This window comes from Dendropsophus ebraccatus, chromosome 1, assembly GCF_027789765.1.
Source record: "Dendropsophus ebraccatus isolate aDenEbr1 chromosome 1, aDenEbr1.pat, whole genome shotgun sequence".
Classification (NCBI taxonomy): Eukaryota; Metazoa; Chordata; class Amphibia; order Anura; family Hylidae; genus Dendropsophus; species Dendropsophus ebraccatus.
In genome coordinates, this window is record NC_091454.1 from 67,655,359 (window position 1) to 67,681,477 (window position 26,119).

General features: G+C 44.5%; 1 protein-coding gene across 1 annotated transcript in view; it reads right to left on the reverse strand.

The window, feature by feature from the left end:
• UBTD2 (ubiquitin domain containing 2) overlaps positions 1 to 22,631 on the reverse strand; it is a 76,220-nt gene extending 53,589 nt beyond the window's left edge. Inside the window, exon 1 of the mRNA XM_069955070.1 lies at positions 22,457 to 22,631. Coding sequence (XP_069811171.1) covers positions 22,457 to 22,526 — 70 coding nt within the window. The 5' untranslated portion in view covers positions 22,527 to 22,631. The remainder of the gene's footprint in view (positions 1 to 22,456) is intronic.
• Between the last annotated feature and the right edge of the window lie 3,488 nt (positions 22,632 to 26,119).

A 26,119-nucleotide genomic window follows, 5' to 3' on the forward strand; every position in this document is an offset into this window, starting at 1 on the left:
GATAACGATGTCCTTGCAGCTCTTGTCAAACGATTATCGGGCCGTGTAATAGGTCCAGTAAACGAGCAACGATCTAGCAGATCGCTGCTCGTTTACAGGTATTATCGGGCCCTGCTCGGCCCGTGTAATACCACCCTAACTCTTATACAATGTTATCAGTAACAGATCAAATAATTTACGTTTACATGCATCAGTTGTTTAGCAATAAATGATAATTTTATGTTCACATTAACAATTTCTTACACAATCAACAATCATTTTCTTGCCAGCTGTTCAGTCAGCAATGTATTCGCATTAAGCAGTTATCAGCCACTCAACCATTAGCTTTGGAATTTGATTGGTTATCTGCTTGTTTAAATGGACCTTTAGTTGGCAGTAAAAACGGTTTTATTTCTCCAGGATTTTTTTATTCTTAACCTATCCGGTCCCTGGGGCCTCACAAAGCGTCTTCAAGACCTGAGGTCATGAAAACAGTTTCTGATTCTGTTCTTCTCAGCACCCCACAAAGTAGAGAAAATCACTCCTGTCTGGGTAATAGGGGATGTGGCAATGTGACTAACCACTCTCTGTGACTGGGAAAAAAAAAAAAAAAATTATATATTATACACACACAGTCATGGCTCTGAGGAATCACAGGACACTCAGGAGAAGGACCTCAGAACGCTGTTCTCCTGATCTGTCAGGACAGAGACCCACAGGGAGGGGACAGGTTCCCTTCAAAACTTTTTGGTAAACATGGCTTCTTTTGTTTGATCCCACAATACATTGAGCACAGTCTGTCCCTATATTACAGCCAATGGAAGATTCTAACCCATTTATTTAAATATTGGTCAGTACAGAAGTTACAATAGTTGTCACACAACTCAAATGTCTCTTGTTAATGGACAAGTCATTGTCTCCGACAAATTATGAGGAAATACCTTGACTTAGTGGAGCTTCACTTGAGGGCAAGTCCCAACCCCAGTCGGAGTTTCACCTAAAGCTAGGGCAATAGTGCAATTCTACATTGTGACTCCATTCACTTGTATGAAATATGGAGTTGTGTCATAAGAACAGTGGTTCCTGGTAAGGCAACTCGATCACTCATACAAATAAATAGGGTCACGTCATCACTCACAAGCGACCACAAACCTGCAATCTCATATCCCCTCGCAATGCAACCCTATTGTACAAGTGAGGGTATATGAGGGTTCCTGGTATTTGCCATGTGGCCCTAGCTAAATGCGTTAATTGCAAGCACAGTAACATTAACACACATTAAACTCCTTTCCAGACGGCATTAGAAAGCCAGTCGCCTGTACACGTTTCTTGGAGACCATTCTTTTTCTAGAGAAATGTAGTCTGCAGGTCATACATTCCTGAAAACTATTTTACTGTATCACAATCACATTCTGAGATGAAGGGGTATTTTGAGGTCACCAGGCTTTGTGATATGCCCAGATTTCAGACAGTTAAGATGTAGTGTTGTTGTACCTGACAAAGAACTGGAAGAATATATGGTCATCAGAATCTCGCAGTATTGCAGCCTTTGACTGTGGGCCGGTAAAGCCACAACCGAGCTCAGATCTAAGATTATTAAAGTCTATGATAAAATGCCATTCACTATTTTTTTCTGCCATTTCTCCTTTCTTAGAAATAAATTACAGATTAAAATTTCTGATGAAATATTAAAATGCTATAGTTGCTATTTGTTATTCCATAAAAAGGAATTGGTGTTTAAATCTCGATTGATTTTTGTTCACAAACCAAACAGCTCTTTAGAAAAATCCTGAAAAGTGAACAGCCCCTGAGACCTGAAGGTAAATCTTGTCTAAATGATAGGACACGCCATGCACTGCTGTCTTTTGCAATCAGAAGAACAGCAGGTCTACATTTATCCTATGTCTTCCTGCTAGACCCATGACCTAGATAAAATGTCCTGTTGCTGTGGACACATTTACAATGCTGTATTGAGAATCACAATCAATGTGGCCAATTTATTGTGTATTTCATCAATATCTGGAGGACTTAGTTGAGCTGCAAACAAGCATCAGAAGTTTTTGTGCACTCCCCACCTCTAAAAACTTTCCTGGCCACATATTTGGTTTGGCACAGGATTAAGAAAGCCTCTATAATATTGTTCTGATGTTGAATCAGCAAAAGAAAAAAAATCTGCACATTAACTATTGTCTGATGGGTTCAAAATCAGATGAGGACCATATTTTGCTGCCCAGCAAATTGATACATAAATTATCAATGAAAATGACTTTGGCGCAGTAGTGGTGGTGAGGCTTTCAAATTTATTGATGTCTTGTCCTGTACAAGATTTTTAGATAGTAATGGAAGCCTCTGTTTATAATAAATAACATATGGAAAGTCAGAAAAGTAGCTTTTACATTTACTGTGGTTTCCCCAACCACAATTATGTTTTCTCTAGATTTTATTATCGACCGAAAAAGGAAAGAATCATTCGTCGTCATATCCTAAATTCGGTGGCTTAAAGGCAACCAGTCATCATGAAGATGCTATCTAAGCTATCGGCATCATGTTATAGAGCAGGGGGAGTTAAATAGATTGATATATACTTTATGGGAAAACATACAGTATAACTTGTAATTTATTGATAGAAATCTAGTGTTTCTATGCTAAAAAGTCCAGTCCATCGATATTGAGTGACACTGTCCACGGCTCCTTTACACAGAATGATTACAAGTTATACTGAATATTTTCCCACAAAGATATATAATGAGTCTGCTCAGTTCTTCCAGCTCTATAACATGATGCCAATAGATCAAGGTTAGAAGGGCATTAAGCCAATTGGGATCATTTCGACGAGTGGTTCGGGCAGCATGAAAGTGCTAACACATTCCCTACAAGCACAAACCCATTGCAAGCTACCAAAAACAGACAAACAACTAGGTTGCTGTCACAAAAGTACTAAAGCATTTGCGCAATGTTGTGGTTATACAATCAAACCGCTTTCACACCATTTTGCAACCATTATACATCTACACCTTGAAGACAGTAATATGGAGTTAATGTTAAAATGCATCAGTCACGGTTCAGGCTTTTAAACTTCCATGTGCAGATGCAGTTGTGGATGGACGTTCAGGTTGCCACAGAAGTGTCCCAAGAATCTGTGAGCTCTGTGCACAAGGCTTATTAAGCAGAATGGGGCTCATGCACAGAACACAGACGGCGTCTGCACATGGAGACTGAACCATGACAGGCATGTGATAATTTATGGAACTATTCATACAGGCATATAAAATAAAATGCATATTTAAAAAATGCAGCATGTGCCTGTTTTGTGCTTGAAAAATGCCCATTGAAATCAAGGTAAAGGGATAAAGTACTGATGCATCGTATGTGTCTGATGCATCATTTAGGGTGCGTTCACACCTACAGGATCCGCAGCAGATTTGATGGTGCAGATTTGATGCAGTGTTCAGTTATTTTAATGAAATCTGCTGCGGATCCGCAGCAGAAAATATGCAGCGGATCCGGTAAGTGTGAACACACCCTTAATCTGTATTGCACCTATTTTATCAAAGGGTAGTTTAATTTCCACCCTAGAACATAGGCTGTGTTTATTGCACAGAAATGCAAAAGATAACCTACTGATGCAATCCTGCACTTTATACGTCCATATGTTGTACCTGTAATATGGATATTTACCAATAGGCCTAGAGATTATGGTATAGTAAGGATGTGTATGGATATATGGAATAGTAAAAGATGTAGTGAACTGCATGTTTTCGGAGATGCTTTCTTATGATTTAGCGCATTTCAAACAAAGATGGTTTGGTGGTTGTGATTTTTCTATGACTGCACTTCTTACTTGTGTAGGAAAACCACAAATGTGTTTAATAAATCTTTCATATGCCACAAAACAAGGGATAAAACAATGTATTAAACCCTAAAAACTATGCAGCCTTCAAAAGGCATAGTGTGAATCCTATTTATAACCATGTAACGGCAGTAAAATAATACAGTACCAACAACATGGTGTGAATGTTCAAGCACATCTGATGAGTAGCCCACATTTCAGATATATATCAGCATACCAGCAGAAAGGTCGGATCCAGTTCAAAGAACCAGACGTGGTCTACTAGTGACTACATTCGGTCAACTGCCCAGCGTATCTGTAATGCTCAAAAGCGCAGCTGCCTGCTGGGTGCCAGAGTACTTTTCAATGAAATCTGCAGAGGCGTGATGCAACGCATGTCAGCACGCGGTTCGGCCAGTATGGTGATGTATAACCCAAACAGACTACTGATCAGGTGTTAACACAGACAAAGAGATAAAGGGGGAGATTTATCAACAGGGGATTTTTCTAGATGTGGTCTATTTCTGCTTTGGCAAGAATAGACTGGTCTATTTAAAGTGCAATATACTATCAGGGATAAGCCTGGTCTATTTTCTGTGGTGCTGATTTGTTTGGCTCAGAATTGTCTCTGAATAGTCTCATTGACCCTGGTTTGCCTCCTAGGTAATGAGCATTTTCTTCTCCCTTTCTTTTCCAGATAGCGGCATGCAGAGGATTACAGCGGATTCGTTTGGATTACGTCGATGACCTGCGGACTTTACTGTTCAATAAAATGGTCAATGAGGGGTGTGGGGGTGTTTTTATTTGAATAAAAACATTTTCTCGGTGTGTTGTGTTTTCTTTAATTTCTCTACAGACTTCGTAGTGGAAGCCGTCTAATAGATGGAATCCATTACCAAGTCAGGGCTTAGTGTTAGCCGGTATAAAATGGCTAACACTAACCACCCCATTATTAGCCCAGTACCCAATGCCACCAGGGGTACTGGGAAGAGCCGGGTGCCAGTGGTCCCGGAGCGTCAAAATTGGCGCTCCTGGCTGGTAAGATTTAGACTGGGGAGGGCCTAAACCAATGGCTCTTCCCACCCTGATGTTACTAGGCTGCTGTCTCTTGGTTTTTATCCTGGCTGGTTATAGTAAGGGGGGACCCTATGCGTTTTTTTTATTTTATTATTATTTGTTTAAAAAAACAAACAAAAAAAAAAAAAAACAACACATAGGGTTCCCCTTATTTTCATAACCAGCCGGGATAAAAGCCAAGCGACAGCAGCCTGGTAACACCAGGGTGGGAAGAGCCATTGGTTTAGGCCCTCCCCAGTCTAAATCTTACCAGCCTGCTGCCGCCCCAGTGCAGGAGCGCCAATTTTGACGCTCCGGGACCACTGGCACCCGGCTCTTCCCAGTACCCCTGGTGGCATTGGGTACTGGGGTAATAATGGGGGGTTAGTGTTAGCCATTTTATACCGGCTAACACTAGGCCCCGACTTAGTAATGGATTCCGTCTATTAGACAGCTTCCACCACCAAGTCTGTAGAGAAATGAAAGAAAAACACAACACACCGAGAAAATGTTTTTTATTCAAATAAAAACACCCCCACACCCCTCGTTGACCATTTTATTGAACAGTAAAGTCCGCCGATCGACGTAGTCCAAACGAATCCGCCGCAATCCTCTGCATGCCGCTATCTGGAAAAGAAAAGACACAAGCAAAAACAAATAGCAAGTAAGGGGTTAAGTCCCAGGGAGCCAGACTAACTCCCATGCCTATGCTGGAGGTCACCCAGCTTTCCCAGCATCCTGTAAGGTTAACCCTTACAGGATCCTGGGAAAGCTGGGTGACCTTCAGCATGGGCATGGCAGTTACAGTCTGGCTCCCAAGGGCTCAAGCCCCTGGGAGCCCGACTGTAACTTCTGTGCCAGGATTTTAAATTTCCCGCCCAGAAGCAGACTGCTTTCTGCTTTTGGGTGGGAAACCCTGTCGGCAGGGAATCCCGGCTTAATTAAGGGGATTCCCTGCTCCTGTACTGCAAGGAGGGGTGCGCTAAGCACCCCTCCTTACTGTACAGCTCCAGGGGGTTAGTAGTGATGCTGCTGCATCACTACTTAACCCTTTACACTCCGTGGACCGGGTGCACTGCACCCGACCCACGGAGCAAACTCACTCCACAGTATAGGTGGTGAAATAGACCACCTCTAGTGTGGAGTTAGTTTGCGACACATGTGCGACCCTTTTAGATAGTCGCACATAAATCATGCCTACTTTCAGCAGTAAGCTGAAGTAGGCATGATCAGTCTATGTTGGGGAAAAGTCGCAAAATTTTGCGCAGCTATGCGGTTGCTCAAAATTTTGCGACTTTCCACTCCAAAAAAAAAGGTGTAAATGTTTGATAAATCTCCCTAAAAGTGTGTATTCTTATTGCCTTCCCTGTATACAGCCACATTACAATGTCCCAGTCATTTTCAGAAACTGATATTAAAACGAGTTATGCAGCGCTACAAAAACATGGCTACTTTCCCCCCCCTCGTCTCCAGTTTGGGTGGGGTTTGCAATTAAGCTCCATTTACTTCAATGGAACCCAGTTTGAAACCCCACCCAAACTGGAGACAAGAGGGGGAAAAGTGGCCATGTTTTTGTAGCACTGGATAACCCTTTTAAAGCGACTCTGTACCCACAACCTGACCCCCCCAAACCGCTTGTACCTTCAGATAGCCGCTTTAAGTCCAAGATCTGTCTTGGGGTCCGTTCGGCAGATGCAGTTATTGTCCAAAAAACTACTTTCAATCCTGCAGCGCTGTGTCCAACGGCCGGGGCTTACATTTGTATATGCATTAGGCTGGCACAACTTCTCCGTCCTTCCTCCCCACTGTCATTAGAAATGCTCCAGGCAGATTGCTTCCTATTCCCCACCTGTGTCAGCCCCGCAAATGGGCTAGATCGTTAAGACACCTGTGCAATGTTCAAACAGCAGTAAATGTTCCTGGAGCATTCCTAATGATTAGGAGGGTTGTGAGGAAGGACGGAGAGGTGGTGCCAGCCTAATGCATATACAAATATAAGCCCCGGCCGTTGGGCAAGTTTAAAAGTTGTTTTTTTTGGACAATAACTGCATCAACTGCCGAATGGACCCCAGGACAGATCTTGGATTAAAAGCAGCTATCCGAAGGTACAAGTGGTTTGGGGGGGGGGGGGGGGGGGGGACAGATTGTAGGTACAGAGTCGCTTTAAGAGCTTGGGGGTCTGTGCATTTAGACTTCAATTTCTGGAACAAGACAGGAGAAGTGTGCAGTTGAGTGTTCGCTACCTGGCTTATTTCAGAGACAAACTATTGTAAGTCTATGGAGCCCATCTCCAGCAGTGAGACAGGAAATGCAGCAAACCAAGGAGCGAAGGGTTTGGTGAGTGACCATTCAAAACTTCTGACATGTCAATTTTTTTTCAAAATGACAGGGATACAATAGAGGAATTAAAAAAATAAAATAAAAATTATATATATTTTGCAGGTTGGATTGCAGGTTAGCTCCGTTTATAGGTATATTCCCATCTGAGCTAGGTATTCCCTACTCACTTGAATAAATGGATAAAATGTATTCCTTCTCTACGGGGCTGCAGACCGCTTCCTAGCTCAGCTCTTGGGAACATTTGGTTGGCCCATAGAGAATGAATGTAGGCACAATGAAAGTAGATTTCTTTTGGCTAAATGGTATGAGTGCAGCCTCAGATTTTGCACTCTCCCTATACTCAAATTCCCTAGAGGTGAATCACAAACCTGAATTTATTCATCAATAGATCCTATTTTAAGAGCTTGAACTCTACATTACATGTATTCATGTATTAAAAATGGATCGTATTACACAGCCCGACATCTCCAAGTACACAAGCGTGATCTGTTGATTCACACTTTGCTTACCGAGCTCACTACTCAATAGTCTGCAGCAAGGGATGCAAAGACATAGTTGATGTCTGTGCAGCTCTTGCTTTTTTTCATTAAAAATAAAAAAAATCTTAACGTTCATACTCCTCTATTCTCCCCCGATGTCCTGCAGCATCTCACTGCTGATGCTTCTGTTTCGGCTACTGAAGAGACAAGGTCAGAAGTCTCGGCACTAAGCAGTGAAAGGCTGCAGGACACCGGGGGAGCATACATAAGTATGAACTTTTTTATTTTTTAGCGTCATCAGCTGTCAGCCGCACACCAGTGCACGTAGCAGCCCACAGCCAGCGGCTAATGATTTTTGAATAGCGATCAGACGATTGTCGTTTTTTCAACTGATCGTCATCTTTACCAAGCGGAGCCATAATCAGCCGAATCGGACATTTATCATTCTGTTTAATAGGGCCCTAATCTGCAGCAGCTACACTACAGGAAGTGGACAGCACAAAAATCTACCTAAATGGCAGCTACCTCTAGCCTCTTCCGCTCTTTGTTTCATAATATACAGGACTCCTACATCATACACTTCTGCTCATATAATAGCATCCAGCTATGCCTGACCACGTTATTATGTAGGTAATAAACTAAACATTCAAAAGCAAATACTTATTAGCTCTTATATGTCATGCAGGAAATGTTTTATTTTCAGTCTGACACAGTGCTCTCTGCTGACATCTCTGGCCGAGACAGGAACTCTAATAAGTATGGAGATTTTTTTAATAGAAATAAATTACAAATCTATAAAACTTTCTGACATCAGTTGATTTGAGAGAAAAACATTTTCGCTGGACAACCCCTTTACACATTAAGGGTAGCTTCACGCGTACCGCATCCGCAGCAGGTTTCACGCTGCAAATTTCTATTTCACTGCAGATATGTAACCCGGCCCCTCTAACCCCCGCCGGGAGCATACATCACCTGCTCGGTGCCACTGCTGTGTTTGAGGCTCCCGGCTCCCCTCGGTCCCCATCAGCCAATCAGTGCATGGCAGCACTAATTGGCTGATGGGGACTGACAGGAGCTGGGAGCCTCAAACACAGCCATGGCACCGAGCAGGTAATGTATGCTCTGGGCTGGGGGCTGCGGATTAAAGGGGCCGGGTTACATATCTTCAGTGGAATGAAAATTCCGCTGCCGATATGTAACCCCATAGACCTTCAAACTACCAGGATCCGCAGCGGATTTCACAGCAAACTCGCATTAAATCGGCTGCGGATCCGGTACGTGTGAAGCTACCCTAAGGCCATGTTCACACCGGCTGTTCTGTGAACTGGCCAGGTCGTAGAAAGACCGGTGTTTGTGAAGATCATCCTGACCAGTACTGCAGTAGCGGCCGGATAATCTTCCTTTGTGCTGAATTGGGATGTGGGCGCCTGCATGCCAATTCACCATAGCCGACAATGGAGAGAGTGTGCAGCCGGAGCCGCACTGTCCATTGTGTGACATGTCAGGGATGTGCGGCCGCTATTCAATGAATAGCGGCTGCACAAAACGCACATGTCAGTTTTTCAGGGGGCCGCTAGCGATCCCGGCTGGAGTGTATACTATGTGTATACACTCCGGTTGGGATTCCCTCAGCCTCCAGTGCACACAAGTTTTGAATTAATCACAGCAGTTGTTGCAAAATCGGCAACAGCTATGATTCCTTCAACACTTACATTGTGTGAACATACCCTAAATAGTAGTAGGTTGATAGCTTAACAACCATTGAATGAACATTTGTCCGACAAATGATTGGCGAAGATAATCCCATTAAAGGGCTGGCCACTAGTAAAATATTCAGTTGTAAAAATCTCCACAACAAACCTACCAAGTGAGAATATATTCTTTGTGCTATTCTGTGAGTTCTTTGTGCGCAGATCTTTAACCTGAGATGAAACTTGAGTGGTGCCCTGTTTCCTGATCCCTTGAAGGCTGTACATTTTTAATGCAGTCTAGTGGAAATGTAACAGTGTTAATGTGACAAGGAGCAATAATAGTGTCAAAGCACAAGTTGTCTAACCTTTAATATTAAGACCTAAAATAAAAAATGTTTATTATTTATTCATGGAGTAGCAAGGCCTATCCCTGCATTTAGTCCTCTAGGTTTAGTATTCAGAAAAAAAACTGAAGGTAGTCTTCATCAGTGGCGTAGCTACTATAGAGGAAGGAAAGGTGGTTGCTATGGGGCCCCTGGAGGGAGGGGGCCCAGGGAAGATGAGAGCCTCCTGTGTCCTTTTGCTTAACCCCTTATTTACTGCAGTGTGTAAGTGACCCAGTGTTCTCTAACATGCTGCAAAACAAAAAAACGGGTTAATACAGAAGACAATTAGCTCTCTGCCTGACTACTCTGATAACCTCTGACCTCTGTTCTCTGAGTTCCTGCAGAGGTCAGGGGTTATCAGTGCAGGAGTAGCAAAGGAGAAAGCTAATTGTCTTCTGTATTAACCCTTTGTTTGTGTTATAGCATGTAAGAGAACTCTGGGTCACCTACACACTGCAGTAAATACAGGGTTAAGCAAAAGGTAGTCTGTATATAACCATAGGATCCTGACTCTGGCCACAAGAGAATTTTTTTGGGGACCACATCACAGAGAATTATATATATTAGTGTGTAGGGGAGGGGGGCCCCATACAGTTTTTTGCTATGGGGCCCCATGAATCCTAGCTACGCCCCTGGTTATCATATTGTATGGAATTTAGAGCTGGCGGGGACTTCAGCAATACTTTGATACATACTGATTGATCATAACTTTAAAGAGTCACTGTCGTATTTTTTTTCCGCAGAAATCAATAGTCCAGGCGATTTTAAGAAACTTTGTAATTGGGTTTATTAGCCAAATCTGCCATTATCTGCATGTAAAAAGCCTTTTCCCAGGTCCCCCCTCCTTCCTCTTTTTCATCCACTTTGAAAAATCTGAAAATTGTGACTTGTTGCAGGAGACGTCCCCTGTCTGCTCTAGGGAGAGGGGAGGGGGGAGGAGGAAGGAGGGAGTTAGCTGGCAGCAGAAAGCAGATAACAGAGGATTAAAGGCACGGAGCTGGGTGACAGCTGTAATCTGAGCTCAGACAGGTCACTGGTGACTGTCACAGGAGATATCCCGTGAGGGATTTGTAGATTAACTCTTTGTCCTGTTTTGGTCTTTTCTTTAGCTCTCTCCATAGGAGAACAATGAAGACAGGGGGGAGAGCTTCAAACTGCTTTTTCATGATAAAAATGCATTTTTCGGATAATAAACCCAATTACAAAGTTTCTTAAAATCGCCTGGACTATTGATTTCTGCGGCGGCCCCGCTTTGAAGTGCCGCGATCCCGGGTGCCGCGAGTAGCCCGGGACCGCTGCTATTAGCGGGCACGGTCTGATCGCCGTGCCCGCTAATTAGCTAAAGCTAATCGGAGGCAGCTGTCAAAGTTGACAGCTGCCTCCGATTACCGGAGGCAACGTTTCCCTGGTGTCTAGTGGGGGAGATCGCTCCTCCGGGACCTTGTCCCGGAGGAGCGATCTCCGTTACTGATGCCGGCCGGGGACGCGTCCAAGATGTCGCCGTCCCCGGCTCGGCACTCGTTCGTTTTCGGCTGCAGCAGCCGAAAGCAAACGAGTGCCGATCTCATGGATCTCTGCAGCATATCTATGCTGCAGAGATCTCAATGAGAGATCACAGTGTATATACTAGAAGTCCCCCAGGGGGGCTTCTAGTATATGTGTAAAAAAAAAAAAAAAAAAAAAAAAAAAAAAAAAAAAAAAAAAAAAAGTGTTGTTAACAGTAAAAAGCCCCCAGGTTTTAAATAAAAGTAAACAAATAAATAAATATGTTTGCTATCGCCGCGTGCGTAATCGCCCGAACTATTAATTAATCACATTCTTGATCTCGTACGGTAAACGGCGTCAGCGCAAAAAAATCCCAAAGTGCAAAATTGCGCATTTTTGGTCGCATCAAATCCAGAAAAAATGTAATATAAAGCGATCAAAAAGTTGTATATGCGCAATCAAGGTACCGATAGAAAGATCACATCATGGCGCAAAAAATGACACCTCGCACAGCCCCATAGACCAAAGGATAAAAGTGCTATAAGCCTGGGAATGGAGCGATTTTAAGGAACGTATATTGGTTAACAACGGTTTGAATTTTTTACAGGCCATCCGATACAATATAAGTTATACATGTTATATATCGTTTTAATCGTAACGACTTGAGGAACATGCATAACAAGTCAGTTTTACCCCAGGGCGAATGGCGTAAAAACACATTTCCCCCAAATAAAAGAAATGCGTTTTTTTTTTCAATTTCACCACACTTTGAATTTTTTTCTGGTTTCGCAGTGTACTTTATGCAAAAATTCAGCCTGTAATTGCAAAGTACAATTAGTGACGCAAAAAATAAGGGGTCATGTGGGTTTCTAGGTGGAAAAATGCAAGTGCTATGACCTTTTAAACACGAGGAAAAACCGAAAACGTAAAAACGAAAATGGGCCATGTCCTTAAAGGGTTAAAGTGTACACTGTGCATCATGTACTGTATATAGCTCAGTTGGTTTTGGATTACTTCTGGATGGGGATATTTTGTCCAGATATAGGGAGAGATTTATCATAGGGTATAAAGTTTAGACTGGTGAAAACTGCCCACAGCAACCAATCACAGCTCAGCTTCTAGCTCTGGTGAAAGGAAAGAGGAGCTGTGATTGGTTGCTGTGGGCAGTTTGCACCAGTCTAAATTTTAAACCCTTTGATAAATCTCCCCCATAGTGTATTGGATGTAAACAGGCCAATCTATAGTTCCTTGCACAATTCAATCAAAAGCTCAAGAGAAGGAAATACATAAAAAGTACCTTTTATTTGATATACAGTAAAAAAGTAAAATGATGCAATTGTTGAACAATCTCCAAATAATTTATGCCATAAAGAGGTGCAGTAAGGTTGTGACTGCACTGTCCATGTCCTGTCCACTGTCAATAAAGTGGTGCCTATGTAGTAAAAAAAAGGAGCCTGTAAACACAAGACTAGCCAGACATCCCTCCAGGACAGGCCCAGCCAAGGGGTAGCTCCTGTAGGGAAACCACCAAATTAAGTGGCCCTACAAGTTAACCCCTTAAGGACAGAGCCTGAAATGGCCTTAAAGTGTCACTGTCGTGAATTTTTTTTTTTTGCAGAAATCAATAGTCCAGGCGATTTTAAGAAACTTTGTAATTGGGTTTATTATCCGAAAAATGCATTTTTATCATGAAAAAGCAGTTTGAAGCTCTCCCCCCTGTCTTCATTGTTCTCCTATGGAGAGAGCTAAAGAAAAGACCAAAACAGGACAACAAAGAGTTAATCTACAAAGGGATATCTTCTGACCATCACCAGTGACCTGTCTGAGCTCGGATTACAGCTGTCACCCAGCTCAGTGCCTGTAATCCTCTGTTATCTGCTTTCTGCTGCCGGCTAACTCCCTCCTTCCTCCTCCCCCCTCCCCTCTCCCTAGAGCAGACAGGGTACGTCTCCTGCAACAAGTCACAATTTTCAGATTTTTCAGAGTGGATGAAAAAGAGGAAGGAGGGGGGGACCTGGGAAAAGGCTTTTTACATGCAGATAATGGCAGATTTGGCTAATAAACCCAATTACAAAGTTTCTTAAAAATCGCCTGGACTATTGATTTCTGCAAAAAAAAAAAAAAATACGACAGTGACTCTTTAATGACAGAGACAAATTTTATGAATACGACCAGTGTCACTTTATTCATTAATAACTTCGGGATGCTTTTACCTATCCGGCTGATTCTGAGATTGTTTTCTCGTGACATATTGTACTTTACATTTCTGGTAAATTGGAGTCGATACTCATAACAAATCTTTATGAAAAAACACCAAATAATGTGAAAAAAAATGCATTTTTCCAACTTTGAAACTTTTTTGCTTATACAGAAAGTGGTTATACGACATAAATTATATATTAAATAGCATTAGCAACATGTCTAATTTATGTTGGCAGCATTTATTAAACGATCTTTCATTTTTTTTTTAGACAATAGGAAGCTTAAAACATTAGCAGCAAATTTCCAAATTTTCAAAATCAGATATTTTTAGGGACCTGTTCAGGTTTAAAGTGTATTTGAGGGGCCTGTATGTTAGAAAGCCCCACAAAGCACCCCATTTCAGAAACTGCACCCCCCACACTCTGCAAAAGCATATCCAGAAAGAGTTTTAACCCTTTAGGGGAGTCACAGAAATAAAAGCCAAGTGTGTAAGAAATGTGAAAATTTTAATTTTCTGTGCAGAGATTTTATTGTAATCCAATATTTTTCATAATTATAAATTACCAGAGAAATGCACCCCAATAATTATTGCCCCGTTTCTGCAGTTTATAGAAATGCCCCATATGTGGCCCTATTGCGCTATTTGACGCAACCACAAGCCTCAGATATAAGGGAGCGCCTAGTGAATTTCAACGCCTCCGTTATATTTGGTCATTTTTGACTGTACCACTTCAGGTTGGCAGAGGCTCTGGGGTGCCAAAACCTAAAAAACACCCCTAAAGGGACACCATTTAGAAAACTACACCCCTCAAGGAATGTAACAAGGGGTGCGGTGAGCATTTTGACCCCACAGGTGCTTCACAGATTTTCCGAACAATATGGTGTGAAAAAAGAAAAATTTTTTACACTAAAACGTTGTTCTAGCCTTCAATTTTTCATTTTCTTAAAGGGATAAGAGGAAAAAAAAAGACACAAAATGTGTAGCGCAGTTTCTCCCGAGTACGGAAATACCCAACATGTGGCGATAAAGCGCCAAGGGGGCGAAGGGCGAGCCTCCAAAGGGAAGGAGCGCCAATTGGCTTTTGGAAGCTGAATTTCACTGGAAAGGATTTCAAGGGCCATGTCGCATTTACAGAGCCCTTGTGCTGCCAAGACACTGGAAACCCCCCACAAGTGACCCCATTCTGGAAACTACACCCCTCAAGGAATCTAACAAGGGGTGCAGTGAGCATATGGACCCCACTGGTGACGGGCACAAATGTGGAACAATGTGATGTGAAAGGGAAAATTTAAATTTTTTTCACTTTCATGGCACAAATGTGCCTGTCATCAAGGGGTCAATATCCTCACTGCACCCCTTGTTAGATTCCCTGAGGGGTGCAGTTTCCAGAATGGGGTCACTTGTGGGGGGTTTCCAGTGTTTTGGCAGCACGAGGGCTCTGTAAATGCGACATGGCGTTCATCATCCATTCTAGCCAAATCCAACCTCCAAAATCCAAATGGCGCTCCTTCCCTTCGGAGGCTTGCCCTGCGCCCACATGGCGCTTTATGTCCACATGTGGGGTATTTACGGACTCGGGGGAAATTGCTCTACACATTTTGTATTTTTATTTTCCTCTTAACCCCTTGTGAAAATGATAAATTCAAGGCTAAACCAACATTATAGTGTAAAAAATATAATATTTCATTTTCACGCCACATTGTTCCACATTTGTGCCCGTCACCAGTGGGGTCCATATGCTCACTACACCCCTTGTTACATTCCCTGAGGGGTGTAGTTTCCATAATGGGGGTCACTTGTGGGGGGTTTCAACTGTCTTGGCAACACAGGGGCCTTTTGAATGCAACATGGCCCCTCGAAATCCATTCCATCCAAATCCAGCCTTCAAAAACCAAATGGCGCTCCGTCCCTTCGGAGGCTTACCCTGCACCCGCATGGCGCTTTATGTCCACATGTGGGGTATTTCCGTACTCAGGGGAAATTGCGCTACACATTTAGTGTTTTTTTTTTTTATCTTTTAGCCCCTTGTGAAAATGAAAAAATCATGACAAGATTAATGATTTAGAGTAAAAATTTTACAAAAATTACACTAAATGTTGGTCTAGCCTTGATTTTTTCCCATTTCCACAAGGGGTTAAAGAAAATGAACACAAAACGTGTAGGGTAGTTTCCCCTGAGTACGAAAATACCCCACATGTGGGCATAATGTGCCATATGGGCACAGGGCAAGCCACCAAAGGGACAGAGTGCCATTTAGAGGCTGGAATGGAGGATGGAGGCCATGTCGCATTTACAAAGCTCCTGTGCTGCCAGGACAGTAGAAACCCCCCCACAAGTGACCCCATTCTGGAAACTACACCCCATAAGGAATCTAACAAGGGGTGCAGTGAGGATATGGACCCCACTGGTGACGGGCACTTACGTAGAACATGTGCCGAGGAAATAAAAAATACCACTTTTTTCATTTTCACGTCCCAAATGTGGCCGTCACCAGGGGGCCATATCCCCGCTGCCCCCCTTGTTAGATTCCTTATCGGGTGTAGTTTCCAGAATGGGATCACTTGTGGGGGGTTTCTACTGTCCTGGCGGCACAGAGGCTTTGTAATTGCATCATGGCATCCTCTAATGGGAATGGCGGCCATACCTACTTAGCTGGGGAAAAGGGACAATTCTAATTTATTTTGGGGTATTAGGCCAATTATTAGTTTATAAGGTTGAAAATGACAGGTGTCCATCAAATTCAACCTGTGTTGATCCAGAGGAAGGCAAAAAACCCTCGTGAGGCAGACGACAGTAGCCTCATCACAGGGGAAAAATTCCTTCCCGACTCCATAATGGCGATCAGAATAATCCCTGGATCAACGTGACCTTCCTGATCCCCCTGTTACGCCACACTCTGCACTTCTTCTGGGGTCTCCCTTTCTCCAGTGTGGGGGACGTCACCTGGAAAATGTTGCCCTGGTGCGATACGGGGTCCCTCACATCCAGAAGCGCTGGGTCCGCTCCATGGCTGCTAAATATTAGGGCTCTATTACTACTTCGGATATTTTCGGTTCGTGCCGCAAGCTACAGGGCAGCGAGGGACCGGAAGAGGGGGTGCTGGTATAAAAGTTATCCCCGTACAGGTGGTGTTAACCTTTATCCAGCAGTGGGAAGGTCAGTTCCCGGACGATCTTCCCACGTGTTCAGAGGATGGGTGGGGGGGTGGGGGGGGTTCGGGGAGGGGGCTGGATTCGGGTGTCCCTTCCTACATACACTCTAAGGGTACGTGCACACTGCGGAATCGCGACAGATAACCCTTCGTGCATTCCACTGCTGGCACCCGCCGGCGGAGTGATGCAGACACACGTCTCCACACATGTCATAGACTCCATTCTATGCACGGGCGGATTCCGCTCTCCGTCCAATGTGTTCATTCTTTGGATGGACGATGGAATCCGCCTGTGCATAGAATGGAGTCTATGACACGGGTAGAGACATGCGCCCGCATTAGTCTGCCGGCGGGTGCCAGCTGCGGAATGCACAAAGGGTTATCCTTCACCATTCCGCAGTGTGCACGCACCCTAAATCTGCAAGAGTACCCAGAGGCACGCTCACAGAGTTTGTAGAATTTCACGCCATACCGTCATCTCTTATTGGGACGGTACTGGCGGAAAAGACGTGTCTGGGGGGCAGCGTACGATACGCTACCCCCAGACACGTCACTGGATGATGAGGATGAATGGAGGAAAGAAGGATCCCCCCCATTCATCCTCACTGGCTGTTTTGGTGTCGGAGGCAATAATAACGTATCCCTCTGACGCCGAAAACACCCTCGGGGCCATCTTTATATGGGGTATGTAGTGGTGTAGTGTCAAACTTTATTCAATGTAGTGTGGTGTAATGTAGTGTTTTTTTTTTTTACAGTAAGTATAAAAAAAACCTACGCCAACAAAGGCGTTGCCGCACTTATGTGCGGCACTTATCAGCAGACCGTGGCAGTAGGATATAGAGAAAAAAAAAAAAAAAAAAAAAAAAAAAAAAAAAAAAAACACACCCTACGCCAAAAAGGAGGAGTTGCTGATTAGCAGCGCACTTTCGTGCGATGCTGATCAACACTCAGCGGCGATAGGGTGCAGAAAATAGAAAAAAAAAAATTTGGAAAAACAAAAAAAACTTTCTACATTCTGAACATCCCTGTAGCTGCTGATAAGTGTATTACACATATCAGCCGCTAGGGGGCAGCAGAGCGCAAAATCCGGAAAAAGACGAGGCTGGAGCCGAAAAAAGACGATGGGGACTGCCGGAAATAGCCGAAGACCGAGGACGCCGCGAACCCGGAAGACGCCGATCAGGACCCCTGGACAGGTGAGTAATGTACAAATACCTGCTCTGGACCCCTCAGCTACCTAGCTGAGGGGTCCAGAGCAGGTATTTATTATTTTGGTGGACTCTGATCGCCGTACCACCGGCCCGATCGTCGCGAACGGCCGGCCGTTCACGGCGATCGGGCCGGTGGCACCGTGACCACCATTACTTTTTACAGTAATTGCGGTCGGTGCCGTCCTCAAACAGCACCGACCGCCATTTTTTTCCGGGTCATCGATGACCCGGAAAGGTTCCGATCGCCGCTATTAGCTCATCTGAATTGATCAGCCAATAGCGGCGATCGTAAGCACGGGGGGGTGTTAACCACCCCCCGTGCTGAGAAGCTAAGATGGCCTGCTATGATTTATAGCAGGCCATCTTCCCCGATCGCTGTGTGCGAACACGCAGCGATTGGGGAAACATCGGGTGTAAATTTACGCCCTGATGCGCTAAGTACCAGGGCGCGAGGGAGTAAGTTTACGCCCGATGTCGTTAAGGGGTTAAAGTAGAAGTCTGGCTAAAATTACAAAGTATTTTATTGCTCCCCAAAAGTTATACAAATCCCCAATATACACTTATTACGGGAAATGCTTATAAAGTGCTTTTTTCCCTGCACTTACTACTGCATCAAGGCTTCACTTCCTGGATAAAACTGTGATGTCACGTCCAGACTCCCAGAGCTGTGTGGGCTGTGGCTGCTGGAGAGGATGATGGCAGGGGGGGGGGGGATGCTTAGTGTCCCCTCAGTGCCCTGTCTCCCTCAGTGTCCCTCCTGCCATTATCCTCTCCAGCATCACAGCTCTGGGAGTCGGGTCGTGACATCACCATGTTATCAAGGAAGTGAAGCCTTGATGCAGTAGTAAGTGCAGAGAAAAAGCACTTTATAAGCATTTTCTGTAACAAGTGTATATTGGTGATTTGTATAACTTTTGGGGGCAGTGCAATACTTTAATAAAAATATTAGCCAGACTTCTCCTTTTATGGCCACACAAATGATCGCTGTATCATTTGTGGCCCAGCTGCACCATTGATTGTTCCTTGTAAAGGCACTGCAAGTGAGCGCCAATCTCACTGATTGCATATCAGGCCATTTAAAAGGACTACAGATTAGCAGCAACAGTACCTAATGTCATGCAACTAAATCCAGATCAAATGTAATTTTGTATTGTACAGAGAAGAAAAACCTAAGTGCAAAGCATCAAGGAGGCTTACCCAAGCCCATGAAGTGACGAGGGCTGGTAACTGAGCTGTGACGGTCAATCAAAAAGGGCAATATTTTAGAGGGGACTTAACAGCCCTCAGCACTTCAAAAACATTATTTTCCAGTTCAAAAGAGGCTTTACTTTGAATTTTACAGTGTAGAAATAATAATAAATATGTTATAGAAGCACAGATAGATATAGGAAAAGGTACCATGTGTCTTCTTGACCTAACAGCTATCTAGTAGCACTTACAGAGCAGAAAAGCAAGTGGCACTCACTTCTTTTATTGCAACTCCATAAAAAAGCGGCCAAACATAAGGTTCCAAAGAGGAAGAGCAGGCAATGGCTGCTTCGCAGCGGTGATTACACGCTTAAAATCTGCAACAATTCTGTATGAAGTACCTATACGACTAAAAACAGCAGATACTCACCTTTTAGATCTTATTCATGCGACTGTATTTTCAGGTATTACTGATCACAATTGTGAACAGTATAGGCCCCACTGATTTCTATGTACCCATGCACATGACTGTTTTGTCACAGATCTGTGTTGGGGTTGCAATACAAACCACAAAAAAAACAAACAAAAAACTATTACACAGTCTGTATTTGCAGCACAGACTTGATAATACAAGTTTGTGTCCTTTCAAATTGGGGGATGGATATGAATTAAATGCAGATGGTGGATACTTACAAGCAACATTCCCCCCCCCCCCCCCCCTTTTTGATCCCCATCTCGTTTTTGTAGATCCATACAGATGCACTGTGGATGGTTGTGTTTTTCGAAAAACTTAAACAATGTGGTCATGTGAATGAGGTCTAGAAGTGAGCCTGTCACTCCCCCTGGGCCTGTGCAGTTTCCAGCTCCATAGTGTTTGAAATAAAATATTTTGCAAACTATTTTCAATTTTGCAATCCTTGTGTTCACTGTCCCTTTATCATCATGACAGTGTCATGGAGGTGGAGAGTACTGGCCTTTACGACATCTGTGTTGCCTCTGCCCATCACTGAAAATCACCCCTCCTGATGCTGGGTCAAGGAAATCCCACGCAGGTGCCGTAGTCTCCTCTAGTCACTTCCAGTGATGGGCGGGACAGAGGACACAAGCCACCCTGTCAAAATCTGGTGCCAACATAAGTGTGCACAGACAGGCACAGACCCCAGTTACTTCTGAATGCAATCAGCCAATGACTACGTTCAGGTGATTTCCTGCACATATACCAGTTTTAACTCGAACTTAGCGATCCAGCAAGCTCATTTAGGTGCAGTAGTCACTACATTTGAGCCATAGCTGTCATACCTGTCCTCCATCGCTTTAGTGGGCAGGATTATAATAGCTAACTTAGCCCATTGAAGAGCAGGAGGACACATGATCCCGACTCTGGGGGCCAGAAGGAGTGTCGGAGTGGACTCAGATTAGCCCCTTATTTTGCATCCAGAGGAGGCGAGTGGGAAGAAATACCCCCAAAATGACTCAGAACAGGTAAATACTTGCTTTGAACAGTGTATGGAGCTGTGGGTGGGCTATTTAAAGGGGTTATCCAGCGCTACAAAAACATGGCCACCTTCCCTCTACTGTTGTCTCCTGTCTGGGTGGGGTTTTGAAACTCAGTTCCATTGAAGTAAATGGAGCTTAATTGCAAACCGCACCTGACCTGGAGAAAACAGTAGGGGGAAAAGTGGCCATGTTTTTGTAGCTCTGGATAACCCCTTTAACAATGCAAAAAGATTTCTGTGTAAAGGCACCCTTAGTGTAGGGTGCCATGAAAAGTACATGCAGGAGCAGGGACTCCTATCAGTTGCTGATGAACAATAAAAAGGTGAGGCAGTTACTGTATTGCTTGATGCTCAGTAGTCACTGGGCTGAGCCTAGTGAATATTTTTGGCACCCTAAAGACCTGACGATCCTTTGCGATCTCACATCTAGATACATAACCTTTGGACGGGGAGAATATGTAACACCCATTTGTCAGTTTATTAATAAATATTCAGGAGGAGTAATCAAGGAGAACAGCAGAACCCGTAACATAATAAATTGCTATTCTAGGTAGATAAGAATACACCGTAAGCATCTACTAAAACAGATAGGTCAGGTCAGGAGAGTTAAGAGACCCTCATTACATTCTGCTCTCTTACAGCACCACTAGTGCCATATGTCTCAGTGTGGACACAATATCACCACTGTGGCCAGCAATTGGGAGGACAAGTTCTGTGACCTCAACCGAACACTAGCATAAAGGAGTGCAGGCACTATACTTCTATTGGCATTTGTCATCTAGTGACATTTAACCTTGTACAGACTATACAAATAACCTAAAGTATACAGCCCATACACTGCTTCTGAGAAAAGACAGAAGAACACTCAGCATTGTAGTGCACCCCTTCATCCTTATGATCAAAAGTCTCCACGGCCTGTCAGAAGTTCTCCAAAATGACAGATACCTTTTATACTCTGTAGAACACATACAGTCGCAGGCTACTTAGGGAAAGGGATTGAGTTCTACAAACAGCAAGGCAATGGGTGAAATTTGAAGCAAAGTCCATGTAAATCTAAATGCAAATTTTGTTGTGTTCATAGCATGTAAAAAAAAGGCCTCAGATGCAAAACGTCAAGCTTCTGGGCCCCAGAGCAGAGTAGGTTGTTTATAATCCTTGAGTGGCAGAGGGACCTTTGGGCCCACATGCACCTGCTACCTCTGCACCCCGTATACCCAGCCTCATGAACCAGTCAGACCGCTCCTGGCCCACTGGGAATTTATTAACGGGCAGGAAGTCAGAACTTATCAATGGAAACCGTTAACTACTTGGCTCCTGGGATTTGTCCGGCCCTACAATAACTGGCTGGGTAGAGAATTGTTTCCTTTTCATAACTAAATATTTACACATTTACCAAAATACTGAATGTAAACATGAGGAAAAAGGTAAATAAACATAAAAGAAGTAGTACTGAGCGGCTTTACTACAGTCCGAACATACATGACTAATAAACACTAGAACAGTGAAAGTTACACATACACACAAGTAGGTAAAGTTTGATGCAGTGTAACACAATGCCAGGTGATAGGTGTGGGCACTCACCCTGAGGAGGGAGAGGATTGGTACACAGTAATCCTATCAGGAAGAGTTGGAAGCGAGTGTCTCCCCATTGTAGCATCAATTATACAGTGATGGCAGGGGCATAGAAACCATACCAAGTACACACAGCTGCCCTGGGTCTATGCCAGGCTGTGCCCTAACCCCCAAAGTGGTGGGGGGCAGGAGAGTGGGCACAGGGGCAGCAATGGCTTCCCTAACCCCATGCAGGACATGCCCCCACTCAGCTCAGGGCAGCGCTTCCTACCCCTCAGAGGGCAGTATCTGCACCGGGCCAGTATCAGACAAAAGAGCAGCGAATCCCTTTCCATCTCCCCTCCTCCCCTCTCTCCTCCTCTTCCCCACCATCCTTCCTTGTTTCCTCACCTCCGGTCCCGTCCGAGTTCTCGTTCAGGCTGCCCGAGGAGTCGTGGTGAGTGCCCACACACCCTCCCATGGGTGCCGGCGGGGGCAGCCTCTGCCGTTATCTCCCTCTTGCCTTCACACGGGCGGGCGCGCTCACGCTGCGCGACGCCGAGAGCGGGGACGAGGAAGGAGAGCGTAGCGGTAACGCGCCCGTGACGTCACTGATCTCCACACCCCGCAGCATCGGCCTTCTTGTACCGTGCTGATGACGTCACAGGCGGCTGGAGAACGCGGCTGGTCATTGAGCTGGGAGCGTGCGGCTGCTCTCATTGGTCGGGAGCCGGCGTGCGCCTCCGTAGTAAGGTAGCGCCGTGCACCGTAAGCATCTCGGTGGACAGCTCCGGCCTTTTCACAACTTGGCACTTGAAACTTACCTCTGATTTCCTGTACTGCTGGATACAAATTGTATGGCTTCATTGTAGTACTTAAAGGGTTTTACCATAAGCTGAAAAGGTATTAGCCAAGATTTATCAGGGACAGTAATGATAGCAACCAATCAGAGCCCATTCTGAGAAATAAAAGCTGAGCTCTGATTGGTGGAGACAAAAGCGTGTCTGATAAATCTGGGTTCTTATCTCTTCTGCTTCTTGGTGCTCCACTCTCCACCTTGGCACTTCTGAGAAGTCTACCTTCTGAGAGCAGAGAGGGCAGGTACCAAGTCCTGATCATCCAATATCATCCTGATCCTCGGCCCTCTTGTCTCTGGAGATGTACTGGAAGATGAAGTATGGGGAACGGGTTCCCTGGACAACCCCTTTAATAGCTGTAAAAGAAGAAAAAAACAAACTTACAATTAGTTTATTCAGAGTTTGCTTATGGTCACAACAAAGCTGCCTTGAGAAAAAACACCTTTAACTCAGCTTGGAATGTGACTTTCAGGCTATTTATTTTTCAGGAATAATCATCTCACCACACCCACAGGGATTCCACCCGTCCGTAGCGCGGCAGTGCAAGCTCCACCAAAGTCCAAGTGATTGAAGCCAGCAACCAGGATTCCATCAGAGACTTCTTTATTGAGTCTTCACATACATTACAGATTTATCATGTATAGCTGACGCGTTTCAGCCATGCGCCTTACTCATAGCCAAAATGCGTCAGCTATACATGATAAATCTATAATATATGTGAAGACTCAATAAAGAAGTATCTGATGGAATACTGGTTGCTGGCTTCAATCACTTGGACATTATTTTTTCAGGCTCCCATCAATTTTAATGTGAGTTTCCAAGTGGAACTGCTCAGAAAACTTTTTAAACATTCCCTACTGAAGTCAAAGGGGGTGGAAAGCATTTGTTTTAGGGATGGTTTGTGCCCATATGAACATACCCTTAAAGGGAATGTACCATCAGGCCTTGCCTGAAGCACTGGAGGCGGGCCGACCCACTCCCAGTGGGAGGAAGCCCCCGCCTCTCTATGACACGGCTCCATTAGAATCAATAGAGCTGCATCATAGAGGGGCGGGGGGTTCCTCCCACTGGGGGTGGGTCGGCCCGCCTCCAGTGCTTCAGCCCAGGCCTGATGGTACATTCCCTTTAAGTAGACTGACTATAGTCTGCAGACGTTTATACTACAGATGATTTTTTGCAAGTTACAGGCTTTTCTTAAAAGAGTCATATTTTTTTCTGCCGATACAGCTATATGATGGCTTGTTTTTTGACGGTTGAGTTTTTGCTCCTTTTTGTGTTTGTTTTGTTATTAGATGACACCATCAATTGTTTTATATAATGTATTGAGAGACTTTTAAAAATGTCACATGGGATGAAAAAAGAAAAAAAAAAGAAATTTCACCATGGTCTCTATCACTTAGTTCACTGTGTGGTGACCTTAGGGGCCCCACACTGGCATTTTGCAGTCACATTTTGTCTCCATATTAGGATCACAAGGGACAGTTTGAGTTATCAGAGGGTCCGGCTCAGATTTGCATCTGTAATATGGACGCAGAAATGCAGCCACAATATGCCAATCGTGTGGGGCCCCTAAGGCTGACTTGTCATTTAGGCTGGGTTTACACACAGTATATTTCAGGCAGTCTTTGGTCCTCATGTCAGGTCCTCATAGCAACCAAAACCAGAAATGGATTAAAAACACAGAAAGGCTCAGTTCACACAACGTTGAAATTGAGTGGATGGCCGCCAGTTAATGGCAAATATTTGCTGGTATTTTAGAACAACGGCTGTTATATTGAAATAATGGCAGTTTATTACTGTTATATGGAGGCCATCCACTCAATTTCAACATTGTGTGAACAGAGCCTTTCTGTGTTTTTAATCCACTCCTGGATTTGGTTGCTATGAGGACCTGACATGAGGACCAAATACTGCCTGAAATATACTGTGTGTGAACCCAGCCTAAGGCCATGTTCACACTACGTATATTTGAGGCTGTATGTTTGAGGCTGTATAGCAACCAAAACAAGGAGTGGATTGAAAACACAGAAAGGCTCTGTTCACATAATGTTGTAATTGAGTGGATGGCCGCCATATAATGGCAAATATGTGCTGTTATTTTAACCCCTTAACGACATCGGGCGTACCTATACGCCCCCGCAGGGTGGGCTTTAACACAAACGGGCGTATAGGTACGCCCGATGTTTCCCCGATCGCTGTGTGTTCACACACAGCGGTCGGGGAAGATGGCCTGCTATAAATCATAGCAGGCCATCTTAGCTTCACGGCACGGGGGGTGGTTAACACCCCCCGTGCTTACGATCGCCGCTATAGGCTGATCAATTCAGATCAGCCAATAGCGGCGATCGGAACCTTTCCGGGTCATCGGTGACCCGATGACCCGGAAAAAAATGGCGGTCGGTGCTGTCCGAGGACGGCACCGACCGCCATTACTGTAAAAAGTAATGGTGGTCACCGTGCCACCGGCCCGATCGCCGTGAACGGCCGGCCGGCCGTTCACGGCGATCGGGCCGGTGGCACGGCGATCAGAGTCCCACAAAATAGTAAATACCTGCTCTGGACCCCTCAGCTAGGTAGCCCAGGGGTCCAGAGCAGGTATTTGTACATTACTCACCTGTCCCGGGCTCCTGATTGGCATCTTCCGGGTTCCCGGCGTCCTCGTGTTCGTTCGGGTCTTCGGCTTCCTCCGTGACGTCACGTTCGGCTTCTCTCGGCTATTTTCGGCTCCAGCGTCAGCTTTTTCCGTATTTTGCGCTCTGCTGCCCTCTAGCGGCTGATATGTGTAATACACTTATCAGCAGCTACAGGGATGTTCAGAATGTAGAAAAAGTTTTTTTTTTTTTTTTTCAAATTTTTTTTTTTTCTATTTTCCGCACCCTATCGCCGCTGAGTGTTGATCAGCATCGCACGAAAGTGCGCTGCTAATCAGCAACTCCTCCTTTTTGGCGTAGGGTGTTTTTTTTCTATATTCTACTGCCACGGTCTGCTGATAAGTTCCGCACATAAGTGCGGCATTTATCAGCAACTCCTTTGTTGGCGTAGGTTTTTTTTTTTATACTTACTGTAAAAAAACACGTAAAAAACACTACATTACACCACACTACATTGAATAAAGTTTGACACTACACCATTACATACCCCATATACTAGTCCCCATATAAAGATGGCCCCCAGGGTGTTTTCGGTGTCGGACGCATACGTTATTGCCTCCGACACC